General features: G+C 31.4%; 1 protein-coding gene across 4 annotated transcripts in view; it reads left to right on the top strand.

Moving 5' to 3' along the window:
• The first annotated feature begins 89 nt into the window (after positions 1–89).
• The window catches only part of LOC130447004 (E3 ubiquitin-protein ligase HECTD1), a 38,462-nt gene continuing 14,907 nt past the window's right edge, over positions 90–23,644 (top strand). For 2 of the 4 annotated variants that reach the window (XM_056783589.1, XM_056783590.1), the window contains exons 1-10: positions 90–284; positions 564–625; positions 14,048–14,422; positions 15,909–16,224; positions 16,298–16,500; positions 16,566–16,830; positions 16,889–17,502; positions 18,203–18,374; positions 18,843–19,073; positions 21,382–21,417. In XM_056783589.1, the coding sequence (XP_056639567.1) occupies positions 14,048–14,422; positions 15,909–16,224; positions 16,298–16,500; positions 16,566–16,830; positions 16,889–17,502; positions 18,203–18,374; positions 18,843–19,073; positions 21,382–21,417 (2,212 nt within the window). In that variant the 5' untranslated portion in view covers positions 90–284; positions 564–625. The remainder of the gene's footprint in view (positions 285–563; positions 626–14,047; positions 14,423–15,908; positions 16,225–16,297; positions 16,501–16,565; positions 16,831–16,888; positions 17,503–18,202; positions 18,375–18,842; positions 19,074–21,381; positions 21,418–23,644) is intronic. The other 2 variants (XM_056783592.1, XM_056783593.1) reach the window with 1 other exon arrangement.

The following is a 23,644-nucleotide window of genomic DNA, read 5'->3' on the forward strand; positions in this document are numbered from 1 at the left end:
TTATCTAAAATTTTTCGAGACAAACGATTATGTATGAATCGAATGTTAAAAATAGCACTTTTTATATATTGAAAATAAGATATAAATACGTAACTTCATTTTTTTTAATAAATGGCAACACTGTTTTGCCTTGACGTACTGAATGCGAAGTACAGTGCAGGTGAACGTGAACATATAAATATTTTATTGTGTATTTTTCGAAAATTTTCTCTATTAAACGTAAATATAATAACCTTTTGGACAATTAATACCAAAATATGGGTGTATGAATAGGTTATAGACGGGTAAGTCGTTTAGGCAATGTCATATTTGGCTGTAGAAGTTTCCATTATTTGCGTAGAAAAAGTGGGCACAAATTCATTGTCAGTAGATATGTCACCATTTATTAAATTGCTTTTAAACTCCCTCCTTACACAATATTTTCGATAGCATTCAGATTCTTTAGAAAACAATTGATTAGTTTTTCTCTATTATTTCTCTTTATTGATTAAATTGATGGCAGAAGATATCCAACTCGCTAAAGTATATCACATGCTTCTACAAATATTTTTATGAAATTTCAGAAACTTTGTGCTCGAAACCATCGTGGACTGCTATCCTGAGCTGTGAAATTTCACATTCAGTGGTAAGTACAAATCATACAATAAACTTTTTTATTACATTTTTTTGTTATACAAAATTACTATTTTTTTAAGTGCCACCCTCCTACGTACATATTTATCTAACAAAAACATTCATAATCATATATATGCATATAATAAACTACTTATTAAATTTTGTTCCTATCTTATAAAACATCATGATTAATTTGTCTTTTTATTGAAGATATAAAAATAAAATGTATCCTTAAACATGTTTACTTTGTTATTTTAACCAAGAAACATTAAGTGCATAAGGAAATATTAAATAAATCCATATGTATTGAAGTGTTATTTCTGATTTATTGCTCTTTTTTATGATTCACTTAGTTTTATTTTATTCTTTGTTTTAATATCCCTTTTTTAATGAAAAAAGTAAAGACAAAAATGACAGCAAATAAATTTGTGCAATGTCAAATACACAAAGGGAACACAAAAGTATTTGCATTATGCATATAAGTAAGAATTTGAAATTGTAAAAAATACCTTTTCACAAACAAAAAACTGTAACCACATAACTTCTTGCAAATAAGCTATTGGAAGTACAATATCCAACAAAAAATACAGTTTCACATCAAAAGAAACTTTTCATAAGTTGCATATATATTTATGAATTGGTAATTTATTATTTTTAAACCATTCAATTATGTTTAGATAAATTAAAATTCTAGTTCTGTAGAATTATTTATCAGATTATGTATTTGCATATTTTCTACTACCTATTTAATTACAATTCTATAATTCATAATTAAAATATAGCTCCCAGTGGAGCAAAAGGTTGCTGTTTCAGCAGTTTTTAAGATGATGAGATTGCTATCCTCATGAGTCGTTATGTGGATTTCAATGGCTTTCCATTTTCTTCTGTTTTGGCTATTTCTGTAGCCTCTTTCCATATTAATTATATCTGTTGCAGTTCGTTCCCGATACTTCTTCATGCTTGTACAGGTCTGCCACTTTCCCTTCTGCCAGTTGAATTGTGAATAAATATTTGTCTGGTTATATTTGTTGCTGGTGTACGAAATATCCATCTCCTTTTTTTTTCATAATCATTATGTTTATTTTCTATTTGTTCTTAATACACATGTATGTTCCTCTAACTCAAGGTCTTCTAGTTTTCGAAGTCTATAAAATTTAAACAGATATCTTCATTTGGTTCTTGTGTTTGCTCCAGTATTATTTCTGTTACAATATGGTCAATGAAAGAATCATGCAATCACTTCTGAAACCAGCTTAATTTTTTCATAATTTGTCGTTTAGTGGCTCTAAGTCTTTCCAGAATAATTTTAGTCATGACCCTACTCCCAATGTTCAGTAAAGTGTTGATTCACTAGTTTTCCCAATTACAAGTTTCCTTTTTTGTAGTTTGTTCTGGGATCTTAATTAATTCTTCGGAAGTTAATTAAAAACTCATTTTTTATGATTTTTGACCTTTGTCTCAAAACATGTACTGTGCTGGTCTAATAGATACTTTTTCCTTATACTGGTTTTTCTGGTATTGGGTTTTTTATTACATTACTCTCCTTCTGCTTCTCTTGTTTCATCCACCTTTCAATCGACAAGCTTTTGTTAATTGTAATGAAACTTTTTTCATTATTATTTCTCGTCTATTATTTTTCTCCATTTATATTTTTGTGCTGGTTTATATTAATTTGTTGTTCTCTTTTTTTCACTTTATTCTTTGAAAAATTGAAGGTGTGTTTGTGTGAATAAGAGGAGAGAAGCAGCAATTTCATTAGTAAAAATTAGTATCTATAGTAGCAATTTTTTCTAATATTATTTATTCTACATATATCATTTGTATGACCCGACATTTCACTCTTTATATCATTTTGGAACCAAAACTTTAAACTTGAACTACTTTGCAGCATGAAAATTTAAAAATTTTAACTATAGTGAATATATGTAAATATATATTTATCAATAATTCATGCCTGGCTTATTTCAATCTTAATAATATCAATTGGGTCAAAAATAGAATAATCTGTATCATTCTATTCTCAAATGGTAGTGCCAGTGGATGTTCCTTTTTCCAATTTAAGCAAATATTCAAATTGAAATAATAAGCAATATAGATTAAAAATATGTGTTATTTTTTCATGCCAATTAGTTTTTATGTGAAAAGTGTGTGTTAAAACCTCAATGCCATTATAAACTGTTGTATTAATAAACAAGTCAACTGATATATGTTTTCTTAATATTTAAGGCATTCCATAATTTATTTATAAAAGGTATAGTATAAATAAAATCAATTGAATCCATAAAAAACTTTCGCTTATGAATTCTTTCTAAATTTGCTTTTTTGTAAATTTATTATGATATATATATATATATGATATATAAAATGTATATTCCAAGTTTCAAATTTCAATCTTGTTTTATCAAAGGGGTAGTAGTGAGTGAGAAAAACTCATAAAACTTTTGAAACAAATTCTTCAGGCTAAAAATGATGCTTATTTTTTTTTTCTTTTTTGTACACCTTAACAGGGCTCAAATTTCATTTAGTTAGCGCTTCCTATGTTCTTTTCACAATGAAGTCTGAGACATGCTATAATACCCACTTAAGTAGATTTACAATGATTCCAAACAATTTTTTTGGTTTTGTTGACTGGACGAACTATATACTTAATACTCCTATCTACAGCAAATATTTGTTCCCATCTCCATCCCAAAACTCTTGAGGAGGAATTGCCAAATGTGGTGCTATGTACAATGAGAGCCTGTGATTTGGAAAAGTTCAATAACTTGAATACTATTTGTTTAATGCTTGGACTTTTCAATTAATATTTATATCGCGATTTCCTATATACAATATATATAGGATGTCACAAATTTCAGATATGATTTCGTATTTGCTTTTCCGGTAAAAAATTTGAAGATAAACATCTGTGTTCTTCGTGGTCATTCAATAGATCACTTTTTACCTTTCCAACTTCCTGCAAAGATGGCATTGAAATGAGGAGGAGTACCATATTATTGAAACTAGATATCTCTAATTGCAACATTAGCATGTATAAAGTTAAGAAACTAATTATCGTATTTCACATAGTTTTGGATAGAAGATTGTCCTATAACTTGATTTTGTACTATGCCTAATTTTGTCGATTTATCCATAGATTCATCAGAATGTTCTTTCCTAGAATGTTCATTATACTTCAGTATAATACTACAGTAATTCCTGGAGAATTATAAGTTTATGAGAATGCATTTTAACTGACTAATTACAACATCATTAGATATCTGTCTGAAGGAAAACGTATTTCTCTTACATGCTCTTTTTCCTGATTAGTCTTTGTATTTTCTTTACCTTACTTAAGCAAAACTTACTTTTGTGTTTTTTTTTTCTATCTCTATATCCATTCATTCGAATCCTGTGCATTTAAATGAATTAAAAGGTTTGTCCAAAATTACCGGCTTTGCTATTACTTGATATTTTGTTATTTTGAAACATTTTTTGTAATACAAACCCCAGCAATGTCATCTTTTTAGTTAATACATATTTAGATTGTTGTTTTTTTTTTATAAAATGATAATGAATGTATGTATCGGATGTTGTAACCCAGGGATCTATTTCATCCCATTCTTTTACTGTGGCACTTGGGATTCTCAGTGATTACAATTTATCTATTGTGATCTTAGAAAGTCCAGAATGTGGAATGGCTCTAGCTGCTAGAAATCTTCGTCTTCTATTTCATACGCTCCCAGGTGTAATTCTCTGGAGTTCCATAGTCTCTCGTAAAATTTATTATTATAGTAGTCATAGCCATCTAAATGTATTATTTTAACTTACGGCGGAAATAACGCCAATGTAGCTTTCTTTGAAATTATGGCATTTAGGTATAGGGAACATTAGATGAAAAATAATAAGGATTTCGGAAAGCGAAAAATATACAGGGTGATCCATTTGAAATCATGAACAAAGTATATACACTCTGTATATTTATTTTATATTACAATAACTTCACATTTTTCAACATCAGTTATGAAATTCAAAATTTTTTTAATAGTTTTTAGAACCCTATTGAATTTCATAATATTGGACACTCTACCTTATTAAATCGGAAGTTTATCAACAATTTTGTATTAAAATTGTCTGACTTATAACACCTGTATATGCGGTAGAAAGTGAAATTAATTCTATTTTAAACCTAACAAATGCTTAACATTCTTTCAATTTAAGAAATTTCAAATGCTTTATACAATTTCAACGTTTTGATGCATTCATTTTATATAGCGGATAATAGATTCAGTCTAAATGCAAATTTGTGAAAACTATGCCTCTCGATTATTAATTAATCCTACTAACAAAAGTAAGATAACCTTCACTTAAAAAAAAATATAATTAGTCATGGTACTATTGTATGTAGAGTTAGTTTATTTTGAATTAGGGTCGCAAAACACTACCGCATTGCATATTTTGTCTGGAATTGTTGAATTGACGAATTCTTTACTTACATAATTAAGAAGCTCAAATTTTGTTAATTTGATGAAGAAATTGAAGTTTTCAAAAAACAAATTCCTATTTTTTGATAGTTATATTTTACATTATCCAAAATATATCTTGAGGCTTAGATTTTTATTTGTAGAATATTAATTTGGTGCAGAAACGTTATATTTGAAATTTTCTCTCTGTTATGTTTAGTATTTTGAAAAAAGCTAAAAGTGTATTCAGATACATTTTCATTTAGTCCCAATGGACCTTGCGTTTTTCTGAGGACACAATTTTATTTTCTTGATGGGTGGGGGAGTCAAGAAAACGTCGTAAATAAAGGGGTGAAAAACTATTTTTTATGATATCTCGCGAACTATTATCCCTACAAAAAATTCGTGAAGACATAAATTGTTGCAAATCGCTTTGCCTACAATTTTGTCAACAATTTCTTTTTTATATGTGTTTTTTATAATTCCACTCATTCTTGTGGCTCATAGAGCGCTCCAAAAGTGCCGGAGCGCGTCTATGCTCAGCACATTGTGCCAATAACAAAATATTTGTTATCATTTGATTTTTTTTTATTTTTCTTTTCCTTACAGATTTTTCTGAACATTTATATTATTTTAAATCGACTCGAAATTTTTGCATTTTTTTGCTCATAACTTTTTAAATTCGCGGTTTATGGCAAAAAGTGTCATAGACAAAATTGTAGGCAAAGCGATTTTTTGTAGGGACAATAGTCGCAAAGTAGGATACTGAAATAGTATCATTTTAATGGACTAATTGTGATTTAGTCTTTAAATTATTGTCAAGTTGCCATCAGTATTCGTTGGGCTCCAACCATTACCAAGATTCCAATTTAATATCAAGGTGTATTAATTATAGCTAGAAGTTGTTAATTTCAATTAATCCGTTAACTATTTATTGATGCGAAGAATTAGTACTCACAAAATTTGATTTACTATGCAAAATATACGGTTAAAAATCAATAAATTTGAAGTGATAACTAAAGTACGAGCAGCAGAAGCCACTTACTTTTTATTTTTCAAATGTGGCCGAGTTTCTAGCAATTTCTCTCTTTACTTTATCAACATTTACGAGGAAGTATTAATAAAAAATGTTAATTTAGGATTTATTCTTACTATTACTAAATTACAATTGTGTTTCACATATTAAATCGTATACAGTGCTTTTCAGATAAAAGTATCCACCTTTAATAACTTTTGTAATACTGGTATTTAGAAAAAATCCAAAAACACGTCAATTTATGTTGGAAGGGGCAAGCATTATGGCTTATTTAAACATACTGGAAAAGCCACCCCCTCACCCCTAGCAACATCCCCTTTATTCTTTTAAATTACTTTTCATATTTTTTATGTAAAATTTGGATACTCCTCTTTGAGCTGATTTCAAAAATGTATAATACTTGTAGGTTAAAGTGGTTAGTTTATGAGATAAACAATTTTTCTTTTAAGAGCACAAATTTTACTTATTATTTACTTTCACCTTATTTGCCTGTACTAAAATGGGTTGTACAACAGTTCAAACTCTTTAATCTTTTTAACTGTGCTATTTATTATGAAGTTACAATAAGTGTTCAAAATGAGTACCATTCACTTCCATACAATGGTATAATCTATTTTGAAATGCCTCTCTGACATTGCTTAATACGGCTGGATTTAATTGTCGACATTCATTTTCTATCCTCTCTCGTAAATCATCCAGAGATTCTGGTTGGGTAGCATAAACTTTTGTTTTTAAATACCCCCATAAAAAGAAGTCTAGGGGTGTTAAATCCGGTGATCTAGGTGGCCACTCCATCATCTGCCCCATTCTACCAATCCAACGAGCGGGAAATGTTTCGTTTAAAAATTGTCGGACAGGCATAGCATAGTGTGGGGGAGCTCCGTCTTGTTGAAATACCAGTAAATCTTCGGAAAGGTTATCATCATTTTCTATTATTGTTGTAATACGTGGGTCAACCCCTTCCCTGAGTAACTCAAGATATGATTCACCATTTAAATTTCCGTTGATGAAGAAAGGTCCGACAATGTGGTCACCTAGGATACCACACCAAACGTTTAACTTTTGGGGATGTTGTGTATGGAATTCACGCATAATATGTTGATCACTTTCAGCCCAATATCTACAATTATGCCTACTTACTAAGCCATTTAATGACCATGAGCATTCATCAGAAAAGAAAATATTGTTTAACAATTGTGGATTGTTATTGATAATTTGCGTCATTGATTCGCAAAACTCTAGACGACGATCAAAATCATCTTCATTCAACTCGTGCACCAACTTAACTTTGTATGGGTGGTACTTGAATTTATGTAGAACTCGGAAAACTGTAGAAGATGAAACACCGATCGCTCTACTTATTGTTGACAACGATTGGGGTTGTTCAGCCTCTAAGCTGACTTGCCCTAAAATTGCCACTTGGATTGCTTCGTTATTTACGAGTCCCTCTCGCTTATGCACTTTATTGCAAACAGACCCTGTTGTGGTAAATTTCTCCATCAGTTGAATTACATACTTATGAGTTGCATGTCTTCCGTCATGTAATTCGTTAAATATTCTAGCAGCAGCTCTTGCACAATTATTATTTTGGTAGTATAAACCTACAATTTCAATTCTTTCTTGCAAAGAGTAAAACATTTCAGAGAAACAAAATAAATAATGTATCACATTACACTATCAATAGTGACTACAAATTCTAGTTGACAATGTCAAACTTTAATAAAAAGTAGAGTTTTTTGTTGTTTGGATTTTTTAAGTAGAATAAATAGCACAGTTAAAAAGATTAAAGAGTTTAAACTGTTGTACAACCCATTTTAGTACAGGCAAATAAGGTGAAAGTAAATAATAAGTAAAATTTGTGCTCTTAAAAGAAAAATTGTTTATCTCATAAACTAACCACTTTAACCTACAAGTATTATACATTTTTGAAATCAGCTCAAAGAGGAGTATCCAAATTTTACATAAAAAATATGAAAAGTAATTTAAAAAAATAAAGGGGATGCTGCTAGGGGTGAGGGGGTGGCTTTTCCAGTAAGTTTAAATAAGCCATAATGCTTGCCCCTTCCAACATAAATTGACGTGTTTTTGGATTTTTTCTAAATACCAGTATTACAAAAGTTATTAAAGGTGGATACTTTTATCTGATAAGCACTGTATATTGTCCGAATGTGGTAACCGCATTTGGTTTATTTTCTTTTTAAAAACGGCAAAAAAGTCATTTCAACATTTGGTGGCATTTGGTACATCCAAGATATTAATAGATTTTGATGAACTGGCACGTAGATCAATACCTGACCGCATTTTTATTTCGGATCTAATAAAATCGTTCCGCTTTCTTCATTTGTTTGTATACATTGAACAAAACAAAACTTCCTAGTTCATATCCAATTCGTTCTGTAAAAAGTTATGTTGAGCTTTTATAAAATGCGCGAGTCGATGTGTTGTTGTCGTTGTCTAATTAAACAAAAAAAAGTTTCAGTAATAATTTTGAGCTATTGAATTACGAGGATGGTCCCAACAAAGAAAACACAAAAATTTTGTAAAAAAATATATATTTATTTTTCAACGTAATCTCCATTCAACTCTATACACTTTTCTGAGCGAAATTTAATTGCGGACATTATCTCTTCATTGTTGGAAAATCTTTGAACAGCGTTACATTTTTTTAAGTCTGGGAACAGAAAATTATCCGAGGGAACTAAATATGGCGAATAGGGTACCTGAGGTAGCAATTCAAACTTTAATTAATTCATTTTGGCCATTGCAATAACGGATGTGTGAACTGGTGCATTGTCTTGATGAAACAACAATTTCCTCTTAGCTAAATGCGGCCGTTTTTGCCTAATTTCTTCTCTGAAACGTTGCAATAAGTTAGCATAATACACGGCAATGATAGTTTTCCTTTTTCAAGATAGTCAATAAAAATTATCCCACTCGTATCCCAACAAATCGACGCCATGACCTTGGTTGCACTTGGAACGGTCTTTGCCTTTTTTGGAGCCGGTTCTCCTCTTTCAATCCATGAATTATTTTGATTGTTATTTTCCTTCGGGTGTGAAGCGATGGCCCCACGTTTCATCCAGGGTTAATTCGACTTTATTTCTGTGATACATTGTCAAATACTCGATGAAAACATCTTCACGACGCTGTTTTTGTTCCATTGTGACCAAACGCGGCACCTATGTTGTGCACAGCTTTCTTATGTCCAAATTTTCAGTTTATAAGCGATGTGCCGCACTTTTTGAAATACCTACTATGTCTGCTAGCTAACGCACTTTCAGTCGTCGATCATCCAGTACCGCTTGGAGTATATTCTTTTGTCGTCACCTCATTTGGTCGACCACTGTGATGCTCTTCAGCTAGTTCAATTTTTATATTGTATCACATAACGATGACCAATTTTTTCCATGTTTACAAATTCACTATTGAAGGCTACCAAACAAATATTAAACAACGTGGCGTCTTCAAACTTGAAACATATGTTGTATAGATTATGTACTTTTTAATACAGTGGTATTTTTCAATCTCTAGGTCAGACCAGGTACTTATGGGACCATCCTCGTATACGATGGTGGACCTTTGACATAATTCAGTCGGTTTCCACCAAGTATGTTAAGGGCACGTTAAATATATTTTGAATTTTTAAATAGAATACTCTGTAATTCAGTAAGGAGTCACATTTTATCTGAACGATTGAAATCAAATCTCAATATCTTGTATAACATGCAGGGCATTGAAGTTTTTAATTTGGGTTAACTATTGACATGAAGCCTTATTTTACAAATTTTTTATTTTATTACATGAAATTTTCATCTTAGGCTTTTAACTAGGTGATTAGATGACTCGCTTTCGGCGGGACAGTCCCGATTTAGTGTGTGATGTCCCGGCATCCCCAAGATTCCCGTAGGGACAGCCTAATGTACCGCTTTATAAGTTTGAATCAAATTTTGATATGAAAATACTTATTTATTATATTTAGTTAAGTCAAAGTAAATTCAAAGTTAGTAAAAGCTATTCACTCCTCCGATAAATGTCAGTAGTTTTGTACAATATTTTCTCTAAGTAAGTTTTTTATTCGTAAACATTATTTTTTCGCTAATACTTAATTGGCATTATATTCTGTGTGAGTATGATTACAAATCCTAGTTTACAATATTAAGTACTTTTCGGAGCATAACTCAGTGTTGATGTCCCGCTTTGGTGCTTCAAAATTAAGGTCACTTTACTCTTCACTATTATAATAATTAAGTAGTGATTATGTTCACGTCAAATTTTCATTCAAATTAACCAGAAAAATTTCATTGAAATAAGCTACAATCTAATATTATCATCAGGAATCATTGAAGTGAAGTTCTTGGTACAAAACGTAAAATAATTTTCTGTTCTCAAACCTATGCTTCTAATTTGATTTTAATAATAATAATTGATAAATAAAAAATAACATTATCAAAAAAAAACAAAAAAATAACTTTTACTCAGTAATTTCTTTAAATAAATAGAAATACGGCGTTCTTTAGACCATGAGCGAATGGAGGCAATGAAATTGCACAGTGTAGTGAGAATAAAGACATGTCTGAATTTAATAATAAAGATTTTAGATATATTCGAATGTTTGAAATAGGAAAATATTCAGCGATCTGATAATGCAATCATTATAAGAATAGATCAAACAAAATTTATTTTCGGCAAAGGTTCTGTAATCTGCAATTATTGATTTTGGAAAAACTACAACTTGAACCGCATAAGATACGGTGCAAGCGATTATGATTTAAACCGCCGCTGTTTGAATTTTAATTGCCTGTTATCTCAAACAGTTTACATCAAAATTATTGTTTAATATTTATAATTACTTTGTATTAGCCCTGTATAATAAAAACAACACATTATAGTTGTAGTACATACAGCTATTAAAGATATCAACCATCTATTATAATATAAGGTAGATGAAACAGTGTCAGCAAAAAATAATTTCTGTTTATGAAAGCACATTAGGTGATGATTAATATTTGTCTTTCATTTTGTTCTTTATTTAATAACATGTGCTATCCTGTGTTCGATTGTTGTGAAATCCGAAACGATATTTTAGTGGTACATTAAGTTTTTTACTCGATATTAATAATTTATTAAGCAAAAATGCGTACAATTTGTTGACAAAAGTAGTCTACATAGATAAAAATAGAAAATTTGTAGTTTCATTTCAGATATTGTTTTGAATCTGGAATATTTCCCATTATTGTAACCAATATTGCATTAAACCCCTTCAAGTTGTTGTATCTAGAAGCTTTTATATAGATAAACGGATTCAAATATACCATTTAGTGGTATGTGATCAAAGTTTACAGTTATGTCATCATCATCATCAAGCCTTTCACTCCTTTGCATTATGGCTATCGCTTATAGCGCTTTAAAATCCTTTTTTGGGGTGGATTACTCCTCGTTTTCTATTTTTGTTTTCTTTATAGTTTATCGTTTGTCTTGGCTTCTTTTGTTATCATTTTCCATTCCTTTCGGTTCCGGCATTTTGTCCTCCAGTTCTCCGAATTAAGTGCTCTTATGTCCTCCTCTAGTTCGTTTCTCTAAGTCTTTCTCGCCCTGCCTCTTCTCCTTGGCCATAATGGTGTCCATTGCGTTATTCTTTTGATCGTATCAGTTGGATTTTTTCTCATTATAGGCCCAGTCGAGTTGAGTCTTTGTGCTTTTATGTATCTCATTTAAGTGTTATTATTTTTGTTTCTCTCCATATAGCGTCTATTTTCTCAAGTATAGTACTAATTCCTTTGTCTCATGTCGCTTCAGGTTTTCCTCTTTTTTTTTGTTTTTGCCTAATTTTGATTCCCAGACACTCTTCACTGGTCTTGAATCTTCCATTCTTTGTTACCCCACCAACTTAACTGTCTTTGCTCAATCAATTTCATGAATGACATTATTTCCAGATATTTCATCTCTGCAGTTTGCAATACACTTTTTTGTCTATTAGTGAGAGTCCACATCTGTACGTCGATATTGGTCTGTAAATTCCTTTATAGACATTTGGTTTTGTGTTGCTTTAGACTTATATTTTATTGATCAAGAAATTGTTTATGCTTTATAATAATTTTTAATTCTCTTAGCGTCTTAATTAACTGTATTTTTTATTTCTGTCCGAGATATTTAAATGTGTTCACCATTTTAATCCCATGTCCTTCTTCTGAGTGCCATTACTGCAATCCTTCCTCCTTTATTCTCATACCAAACTGCTTTAATGTGTTGTTCCAAGTTTTTTTCTAGATCTTGGATGTTTTCTGCAATAAGAACTATATCATCAACATATGCTTCCTCTAATATTTTCACTGTTTGTAGATTTTTTAAATCCAACGCCCTCTTTCTTTGAATTGGATGAGTAGATATTTATTATATCATCTATAAATATGTCATTGTCTTACTCCTGTGATTAGAAAAGCCTCCGAAATTAAGATTTTACTAATGCCATTGACATTTCGTTTATATAGGCATTTGATTCAATCTTGTAAGAACATATGTTTTTTTTCTTTCCAAACTTTCTCATATTATTTATCTATAAGTTGTTTGTTGGTAAATATGTGATCTTGTATATTTCTACTTTTGAGGACTCCACTTTGCGCATAATTTAGTGTATTTTCTCATTATTAACACGTTGACTGCCACGGTAAGGTTCAGAATTCCGTTTAAAATGGCAATTTGATTTAATTACATTACATTATCAAAAACTCAAATTCGAGTGCATAGTTATCATAAAAAGCATAAAAAATGTGTTTTTTTAAAGGTGTTACGAATTATCTTCTCGTAGTTGGCTTCTGTAACATAAATCTCTTCGCGGAATCCAACTACGAGTTAATTCGTACGCAGACACGCACAGACTCGATTCGACCTGTCGCTTCTCTAAAGCTAAATCATATATACGTGTCCATATTCGTCAGTAGTATCTCGGATATTGTCGAGTGCATTACCTTTACGTCTTTCTTGAGTGTTTTGTTTTATAATTAAATTATCAAGAATCCAATATGGATAAGAAAAGACCACTAACTAAAAATGAAATTGAGTACAACGCAAATCTGAGTGATTCCGAATTAGACGGGATTTTTGGCGAGGATGGTAACGACAGTAGCGATTATGAACCTTCTGAGAATTCAAGTGATAGTGAAGATGAAGTCGTCTCCGAACCGGAAGTTGATCCCGAATCTGAAGATAATGTCGATGATTCCCAAGCAACAACATCAAATGCGAATGATAATTTGTGGACAGAAATTCAACCAGTTTCGAAAAAAATTAAATTTCAAGAGATTCATTATTTAGGGAGTCTACCACTAGCAGCGTCCGACACAGCCATGTCGTATATGTACCCAAGCAAAAAAATGCAGAGAAACGCGTTATTTCTGTCCAAAATGTAAAGAGAAGCCAGCCCTTTGTGTGGAAGATTGCTTTAAAAAGTTCCACAAACAATAAAATATAATTTTATTTCGTGAATTTGAACTAATTTTTATAATTATATTTTTTGTTCGTTTTTTAATAAATTTTCTGTTCATGCAAGCCAGCATTGATTTTTTGTTCTTTTCCCAGAAGCCATCTATCGATATTAGTACTTATATATTCCGAGTTTAATCGTAGCTGCACAAAAGTGGCAATTAAACACCAAACGAGATAACTCGTAATTGGCCACCAAGAAAAGAATACAAACTACGAGTCATCTCGTAGTTGGCAGTCAACTATTTATTTATTTAGTTCAATATCTTCTAGTCCCATCAGTTGTTTCATGAAATACGTATTTCCACCATTCCATTATTTTAAGATTTAGATTTTTTAAATCAAACTTACCAAGTGTACTATATTTTGGTTAATATCAATAATATAAAATATCATTTCTATATTATTATTTCTTCGCAATCAAATATATGAGACACAATGTTCCAATTGTTATTGAAGTCATTCTCTGTTATAGATGGCTGATCCTGATCCGGAAACCCTATTGGAATGGCTGAATAGCGGCATGGGCGATGAGCGCGATATGCAGCTTATCGCCCTTGAGCAGCTCTGTATGTTACTGTTAATGTCCGACAATGTAGATCGATGTTTTGAGAGTTGTCCACCGAGAACGTTTTTACCGGCATTATGTAGAATTTTTCTAGACGAACAAGCCCCAGAAAATGTATTAGAAGTCACCGCTCGCGCCATCACTTATTATCTGGACGTTTCAGCAGAGTGCACAAGAAGAATTGTTGCTATTGAGGGAGCTGTAAAAGCTATATGTAATAGATTGGTGGTAGCTGAATTATCGTCTAGAACTAGTAAGGATTTAGCTGAACAATGCGTGAAGGTTGGTATACATAATTATTATTATTAATATTTTCCATTTAGTGCTTGTGCTAAGGTTGCTTTGGTCTTTTAACACCAAATGCACACCGTGCACCTGAGGTACTGAACACACTGTTTACACTACCACTACACCAACACTCACAACTACGCTCGTTTCCAAGTTATCCTCTTCGGAGACCTTCAGTCTTGCCCTACTACAGCCTTAGAGGTGCTACTGAACCTGCATCCTCTTCACATCATACTGAAGAAAGAGGCATTTAGTGACGTCTACGGCATAATCCAGACAGTAAAATTAAAGCTAGGAAATCTTATAGAGCACCCGAGAAACATCTCTAAAAAGCACATCCACATTCTCTCAGATAGCCAAGAGACCTCGAAGGTCCTGAAAGCTATTGAGTGCCCGACTACAACTCTAAAAGCACATCCACATTCTCTCAGATAGCCAAGAGACCTCGAAGGTCCTGAAAGCTATTGAGTGCCCGACTAAAACTCCAAAAGCACTATCTAACAAAGCAGAGTAACCCAAAACCACTCCCAAAAACAATCCATTATTCAAGGGGTCAAATATAATTTTTTTAAATTATTTCTCCTTTTTTTATTGCTGTAATTTGAAATGATACTACATAATCGATATTCCTATTAAACGATTTGTTAAATAAATATTTGATTATTCTGATAAAAAAATTTATCCAACATTTATATTACTAAAATAGATCATCATAATCGATTTTTTGGACAAAATGCTACAATTTCAACCATATATCCTTAAATATTATCAAAGTCATGTATAATATAATCTCATTAGATTGTTTTGTAAATAGAACTTCAAGGGCAACTCAATTCTAACTAATATTGATTTGAAAAGGCTGATTGATTTATTGTATGAGGGGTGTATGTTGACATTTGCACATATGATTAATATTATTTTTCATTATTCTTCAATAATCTTTTGTATTTATTAATATAGAATTTATTTGTCTTTCGGCTACATTTATTATAATACAGTAATTTTGACCATCAATTTTTTGTTAAGTTTCGATACAACAAAAGCTGTGCAGTATTGAAACACAACTAAATATAATTGAAACTTCTTCTCCTTGTCTTATTCTTATGCCTTTTCCCAGCATCAGATTTTGATTCTATGTCCTCTTCCAACCATTTTTCTATTCTTTTTTTGTTCTATTTAATATATTTGGTAAAATTTGTGGATTTTTGTTTTTTCCTCACTATTTTCATGACCATTCATTGATATCCGCCTCTTCATTTCCCTTATATGTTCATTTTTGATTCTTTCCTACTCCGTTTTTCCTGCTATTTTTCTCAATTCTTCGATTGCATCAATTTTAGTTTCTTGCTTATTCCAAACTACTAAATTCTCTGTTTCATATTTTATTGCTTTGAAAAATTTTTTTTGGCTTTTGATTATTGAACTTTTTTGATAATATTTGTACAATGAATCACTAATTAAGATTGGTGAAATTTTTTAGGTGCTCGAATTAATATGTACCCGAGAAGCTGGAGCTGTATTTGATGCAGGTGGATTGAGTTGCATCCTACCCTTTATTCGCGATAATGGTCAAAGAGTTCATAAAGATACACTTCATTCAGCTATGGCTGTCGTTTCTAGATTATGCACAAAAATGGAACCAGCAGATGCTCAATTGCCCACTTGTGTCTCTGCACTCAGCACGTTATTACATCATGAAGATTCACATGTGGCTGACGGTGCGCTAAGGTGTTTCGCTTCTGTTGCGGACAGATTCACAAGGAGAGGAGTAGATCCAGCACCTCTTGCACAACATGGTAATAATCATCTATTAGTTAACATCAATAATTAAAATATAACCAAGTCATAATTTGTATTTTCTGTTTTAAGGTTTAGTAAATGAACTGTTGAGCAGACTCTCAAACGCTGCAGGTCCAACTGCAGCCAGTGGTACCCAAACTACTCCAGGTAAAACACCATCAACCAGTAACCCAACAACAGTTACAGCTGATTCTAAAGCAAACGCAGCTTCCGTTTCTACAATAATTAGCCTTCTGTCGACTCTCTGTAGAGGATCTCCTTCTATTACTCATGTAAGTTTCCATATAAATCGTATATATTTAAGTTTATAATGAAAATTATGTATTTTATTTTGTAGGATTTACTGAGATCTGAATTATTGGATGCTATAGAAAAGTCTCTAAAAGGAGACGAACGATGCATATTAGATTCGATGCGTTTAGTTGATCTTCTTTTGGTTCTACTTTTCGAAGGTAGAAGAGCTTTGGGAAAGTCCGGATCGTCATCATCTGGACAACTTATGCCTAGAATGAGACGTATGGATTCTGCAGCTGAAAAATCCCATAGACAATTAATTGATTGCATAAGATCTAAAGACACTGATGCCTTAATTGAAGCAATAGGTAAGAATGTTCATCTTTTGATAAATACTGTGACCAAATTTTTACTCGATTGTTATAGAAAATGGAGGGGTTGAAGTGAACTTTATGGATGATGTTGGACAAACTCTTTTAAATTGGGCTTCGGCATTTGGTACCCATGAAATGGTCGAGTATCTATGCGAAAAAGGGGCGGACGTTAACAAAGGCCAACGAAGTTCATCATTACATTATGCTGCTTGTTTTGGTCGTCCTGCAATAGCCAAAGTTTTATTACGTCATGGAGCTAATCCAGATTTGAGAGACGAAGATGGAAAAACACCCCTAGATAAAGCAAGGGAAAGAGCGGACGAAGGTCATAGAGAAGTAGCAGCAATTTTACAAAGTCCGGGCGAATGGATGATACCAGTCGATAAAGAAAGAAGTAGGAAATCAGAATCTGAGAATGAAGATAGCATCGAACCTAGAGGTGATCCAGAAATGGCCCCTGTATACTTACAACGATTATTACCCGTATTTTGCGCAACATTGCAATCTACTATGCTGGCAAGTGTTAGAAAAGCCAGCTTGGGGTTAATTAGAAAAATGGTACATTACATACAACCAAATTTATTGGCGGAACTTTGTTCTTTGGAAGCGAATCCTAATTTTGGAACACAAATTGTTGAAGTTATCGCTACTGTGTTAGATAATGAGGTAAATAAATATATTTTCTTCTATATTTTCATTTATCAAATAACCAATAGTCGCCCTCACAACTTGTCTAATGACATCAAAGGGTTCAAGCCGAAGGCGCCTGATCAGCATCTCAAAGGACATCGGCCTTTAGTAACGTCAAGTGGGGTACGACGGGCCTATCTGAAGGCCTAGGTGGTCAACGGCCTCTTGGCCATCCACAATTAACTATGATCCTTATTTCTTTGAATCTTGTTGACAGCATATAACATATTGTAAAAACTAGTAAACTGCTGAACGTTTCTGCTACGAAATGTATGTGAATAATGTTGTAAATGACCATTTGTCAGTTTTAGTGGAATATAAACCATTTAAAAAAAATAACAACCATAGATAGTGCACCATCAGTTACAACTGGAACTCATTATCTTGTCCACACATATTTATTTCTAAAAGTATAACAATTATACTTGCTGATAAATAATAGTAATCCTTATTATATCAAATTAGTACACATAACACTACTTATACAGTAGTATAAGTTTTAAATAAGAAGTTGTTGATTAATGGGGATCAATTTTTAAACCTGGTCAATCCCAATGAGTCCATATGCACCAATTTGAGAATCCCTGGTGTAGATAATCATTTTATAACAATTAAAAAATTCATTTAGTCATTGTCTATAAACAACTTTTTCAGTTTGACAAATTATTTTTTACAGGATGATGAAGACGGACATTCAGTAGTTTTATTAATAATTCAAGATTTGATGGTGAAATTACAAGATGTCTTCTTAGATCATTTTGCAAGATTAGGAATTTTTACTAAAGTGCAAGCTTTGGCCAGTCCGCCCGAAATGCAAGAAAACGAAGAAACTGAAACAACCAATGAAGGTATTTTTTTTAAACTAAGTTTCTTGCTTAGTGGAGTCTAAAAGATGTATTCGTTTCTTGATTTCTTGAAGTGGTTGCAGATTTGAAGACACCGGCATTAAATACAATAAAATGTTTGCCTGATTCGATACTAGATGTCCAAAATGGCTGATTACCCTTCAACGCTTGACAGAAGCCCCAGAATTTAAATAATTGTTTCTAACTTTTCACTTATTAAACCTTTTCATATGTTTTTCATGATGATTTGTGTTGATCTTAGGTCCCTTTTTCTATGAAAATCAGTTTAAAATAACATCTAAAAATTGTCAAATACCGAAGTAGGTCGATAAGACAAATCATTACGAAAAAAATTTATATAATTTTAGATACATTCACTTGAAGGGAACAATCTTGAAAAGTATTATAAACCAGTACTGACTACTCTTCTGAGGTTCCAACATATATATTTAATTAATTATCAAATTTTAGAAACTACTGAATCTGTTCAAATTGAAGATGCCAAGGAAATATTACCGGGCAAAGCTTACCATTGGAGAGATTGGTCTATATGTAGAGGAAGAGATTGCTTGTATATTTGGTCGGATGCTGCAGCTTTGGAATTGTCAAACGGTTCGAATGGTTGGTTCAGATTCATATTAGATGGAAAATTGGCTACTATGTATTCCAGTGGGTCTCCAGAAGGAGGAGCTGATACATCAGGTAAAAAAATTATTTGTATTTCACTTATGCACCTCCGATAATATGCTTGTTCTTCATTCTTACTTTTAAAAATCATAAAAATCAGCTTTCTTTTTCAATAGCCTTATACCTTTGCTTGTTCTTTATATATTTTGCTTAATATGTTGCCTCTCGCTTCACTTCAAGTGAATATTTACAAAGGTAATGATAGTAATAGGCACGCAATCAGCATAGATAGTAAATTTTTCCTTTTTTGTTTTTATTTGTGCTACCATCGTATCAAATATCCAACTATTAAAATTATATATAAGTTGTCCCTTATTGCTATGTTTTGCAGAAAAGTGAGTGAAAAGGAGATTGAATAAAAATAGTCCTTTGAACTGGAAATAATCAAACTAAAGTAATCCCTTCTATAACACGGAGATTGGTTCCACATTGTAGGAGTATTCCCGTATAATGCATATAAATTATCCATGTATAATACTTTGTTGGAAGAAACGGTTTCCATTTCCTTCAAATGATTGAAAATTTTTTGGGCTTTTGCTTTTATCAAACAACTATTTATAGGAATATTATTTTGATTGCTATCTTCTACCCAAATCATCATACTTTTTTCTGTTTTTGGTAATAACACGTGAAAATTTACTTAAAGTCTGCAATGATCTAGACTTTACTCCAGCGCTCCTAATTTTACTTTCATTTTTGTAAAATTGTTTGTATTGTTGACAAATTTAGCTTCAAATCATTTGCTATTACTGTTGATTCTTTACCATTATTTAGCTGATCCAAAATATCAGTGTTTTGTTTCCTTTTTAACTTGGGCTTTGTTTCCTTTTCACTTGTCATGGCTTAAAACTAAATATTTCATTTAAAATAGAATTTTCACACCTTTTAACACACAAACTTTGTAAAATAATTTCGTAACCACAAAATTTAGACACGTGCAAAACTAATTATAAATTTCACAATCTATGTACAAGAATATAATGTAGGACATCCCTGCGTAATAAGAGTAACGTGTTATAAGGGAGATTACTGTAATAATGTATCTTCTTTCTACTAGAAATGTATACTATGAATTTAATCAGTTATGTATTCAAAAGTCTCATATTGATAACAGTAAAAATTATTGATAGAAATATTTATTTTTGATTTTTCTGTAATTAAAATGTAATCTTTCATCAATATAATACTTTCAATTACTCAACAATACATCCTTAGATTCTAATGCCAATAAAGCATGTTCATTATAGTTAATGTTCTAAATTAGATCTTCACATTACCAATTGGATTTTGAAAAGATCTGGTCTCCCATATAGCACACAAAAACCATTTGTTCAACCCTATTTCGTTATTTTCATCAAAAAAGTTTCCTTGGTACATACAATTAGTTCAACGCTTTTACAACCGTATGTTTTTCTTTGACCTTGGCATATCAATGGCTTTCTCATTTGGTTGATATTTCTGGGAACATTTTTTTATGTTTTAAAATTCCCAGTATTTACTGGGGAAAGGGCAGATCAGGAGAGTACTGTGGGTACAAAAGCAATTCGAAGTTCAATTCATTGAATAACTTTTATCGACTTGTAACACTGTGGGGCCGTTTCTTTGAGATTTCTTCTTAATAGTCATTATAAGTTATTTTACTTTTTCCAAATAGTAGATGATGAATATACGTTGTGTATCCCAAAATACAGTGGCCATAAACTTATTAATCGATTATTTGACAAGAAACGTAACATGGTATATTCCAATCTTGGCAATTATAGCCTTCGATATCGATATCTAGATATATAGAATCTGTCGATGTTGAGATGGAGGGGTCATTAGTTTGATGAATTAAGGAGTTGTAGCACAGCCAAAGAATGTCGCCTTGGTTACTTGATCCCTTTGGTTGTTCTACATATAAATTAGGCACATGTTGTACAATTTGCTAAATTCAAACCATAAAATTGTTTTTATCAGTTAATTTAATTTTTTTTTTACATAAATTCATACCAAACATTTAAGAATGATTTTAAACATGCCGCATATGGTTAATCTATATTTGAATGAAATGTAATACATTGAAAAATTCTAAATAAAATGTAACATATTGAACAAATCAACGTATCAATCTCACTATATCAATTTGATTTTATCTATGTAAATGGGCATAATTTAAACATCATTCTTAAATACTCATTAGAAAATTAGTCATTTCAGAAAAAAATATGTCAATTATTAATTTCATTTGTTTGATTTTAATTTTATTTTTTTGTCATGTTTATTTTTGTTTTTGAGTATTTTATGTGGTAACAGTGATGTTGATTTGTTTGTCCGTATTTAGGGAAGAGTCGTGCTGCCGATTCCCTTACAACCGAAGGTAAGTTGGCTTATTTTATTATTTCCACGTTTGGTTGATTTGCTTTTTCAAAGCTTTAATCTTTCTTTAAATCTTCATTTCTGCTTGCTATGTACAATATGCACTCTCGCTTTTCATTCAAACATCTAACATTATATAATTGTTAAATGCAGCACTTGTTACGTATTTTTTTAACAATATGTCTCTATCATTGCTTGATATTAATAATAAACTTTTCTCGTGTAGAGAACTATGTTCTTACTTGGTAAAAGTTGATCTCGTTATAATTATAATGCCCTCCCAATATGCAACTATGCATGAACTCTTACCAAATCGAAATATGACTGCTGTATTCAAAAAGTCAAAAATGGTTTAAAAATAGTATGACATTATTGTACTTAAGAACAATTATTAGCAGCAATAATGGCACAAAGAACCAGACAAAAAGCGATAATTCATGGTTAGAGAATAAGTAGAGCAAACAAATTAAGAATCTATGAGATCAACAAATATGGACAAAGAATAACTAAGGATATATGAAAGGAGAATAATTAGCAAAATCATGGACCGATGAAAATTGTAGTATCGAGAACTTATGAACTATAAAATAGAGAATATACTCGAAAATGAGATTATAGTAAATAATTAAATTAAAAAAGATTACGATGGTAAGGACACGTGGAAAAATGGCGGAAGATAAGAAAATTACAGAATGGAGACCAAATGAGAAAAGATTGCCAGGAAGTAGATAAAGGATTGGATTGTATAGGCTAATGACAGAGGTCCTTCCGCCTTATATGTAAACAATTGTTTGATTTTAATACTGTTCACAAATTGTTAGTTGATTTTGAGAAGAATGTTTATTCTTGATTTAATATTGTATTGCATATTCTGCAAATATTGTATATTTGTAGAATTGTATTAGCACAAATTTTTTCCATCTGATGTATCTGATCGTTAATAATGTGTAAAAGAAACTCTTTTTCCTTTTATATTTTCAGTTTTTGCAACTATTTCGCCTACTGTTTTCTTTAATCCTCCTCAATTCCTCTAATGTTTTCCCTATTTGGTTTATCCATATATTTCTGGGTCTTTCTCTAGTTACTCATTTTTGAATGGATATTTAAGAAGGCTAATGAAGATACATTAACCAGGTGATGAAAAAATATACTATGAGGAATCTGTGGAGCAAAAAACACAGGAGGAGAATTAATAGAGAATTGGACAAACTTTGTGAATAACATATATGTATATCTATTAAAGGGAGAGAGGAAAGTGACCAAAAAGTAGATGAGAGGATCAGATTATATAGGAAAAATTGTGTATATTGATGTTACTCCTGTTATCAAACGGTTAAGTTTGAGATTGTTACGGGCTGGATTGGTTTGTTTCAGTCCCACGAACGTGAGCTCACTCTTTAATACATAAAATAGTAAAAAGTGTCTTGAGATCGCATTTTGTTAAGCCCAGAACTAAGTAAATTCTACAAATTTTGATGAAATTAAGTCTTGGAGTAGTGTTCAAGCAATTAACATAAAAGCCTATTAGTAAAGTAACTTGAACCAGACTAAGGTTGGAAGAAATTATTGTGCCTAGGGGTGCCAAAATGCTAAATCCAACCATGTCCTTGAATATAGAATGATTCGTGAGGATTAAGTTTATCTGATATGTTAGAATACTTTATTAATTATATACATGAGTTATCTCAAGACTTCCATTTTCTTTTGTGGCATTTTGCACCACATAATTTAAATGAAGTTTTCACAAAACATCAACGGTTGCGAAAATAATTTCCAGCGTGTTTCTCACCCCAATGAAAGGACTGTCTTCGTATAAAAATTTGTTTCTATTAACACGAAATCAGACGAAAGTTACATATCTTATTTATAATGAAATAATATAAATTTTGGATTGATCTCCTTAAAGTACTGCCCTTGGATAGATATGTAATTATCTTGACGTTTCCTGGAAGCATTTCTGGTAGGATTTTATCTGATCTGCGTCTGTGTTACATCTATTGATTGAAGCGAATCTGGAGAAACAGGAAAACTTTTACCTTCCAAAATCACGAGAAACAAAATTCAAATTGAACACAAATAAATAAGAAATCCGATGGACCAATTTTCTTGTATCTTTATTTCTCCTAACAGATTTTAACTCCATACTAAACTCTAAACTCATACTAAAATAGTTAATCGCCTATTTTAATAAAGGGTTTGTTTACTTTCATCTGTTTTGGAGGTCGCGA

Source organism: Diorhabda sublineata, chromosome 7 (assembly GCF_026230105.1).
Source record: "Diorhabda sublineata isolate icDioSubl1.1 chromosome 7, icDioSubl1.1, whole genome shotgun sequence".
NCBI classification, from domain to species: Eukaryota; Metazoa; Arthropoda; class Insecta; order Coleoptera; family Chrysomelidae; genus Diorhabda; species Diorhabda sublineata.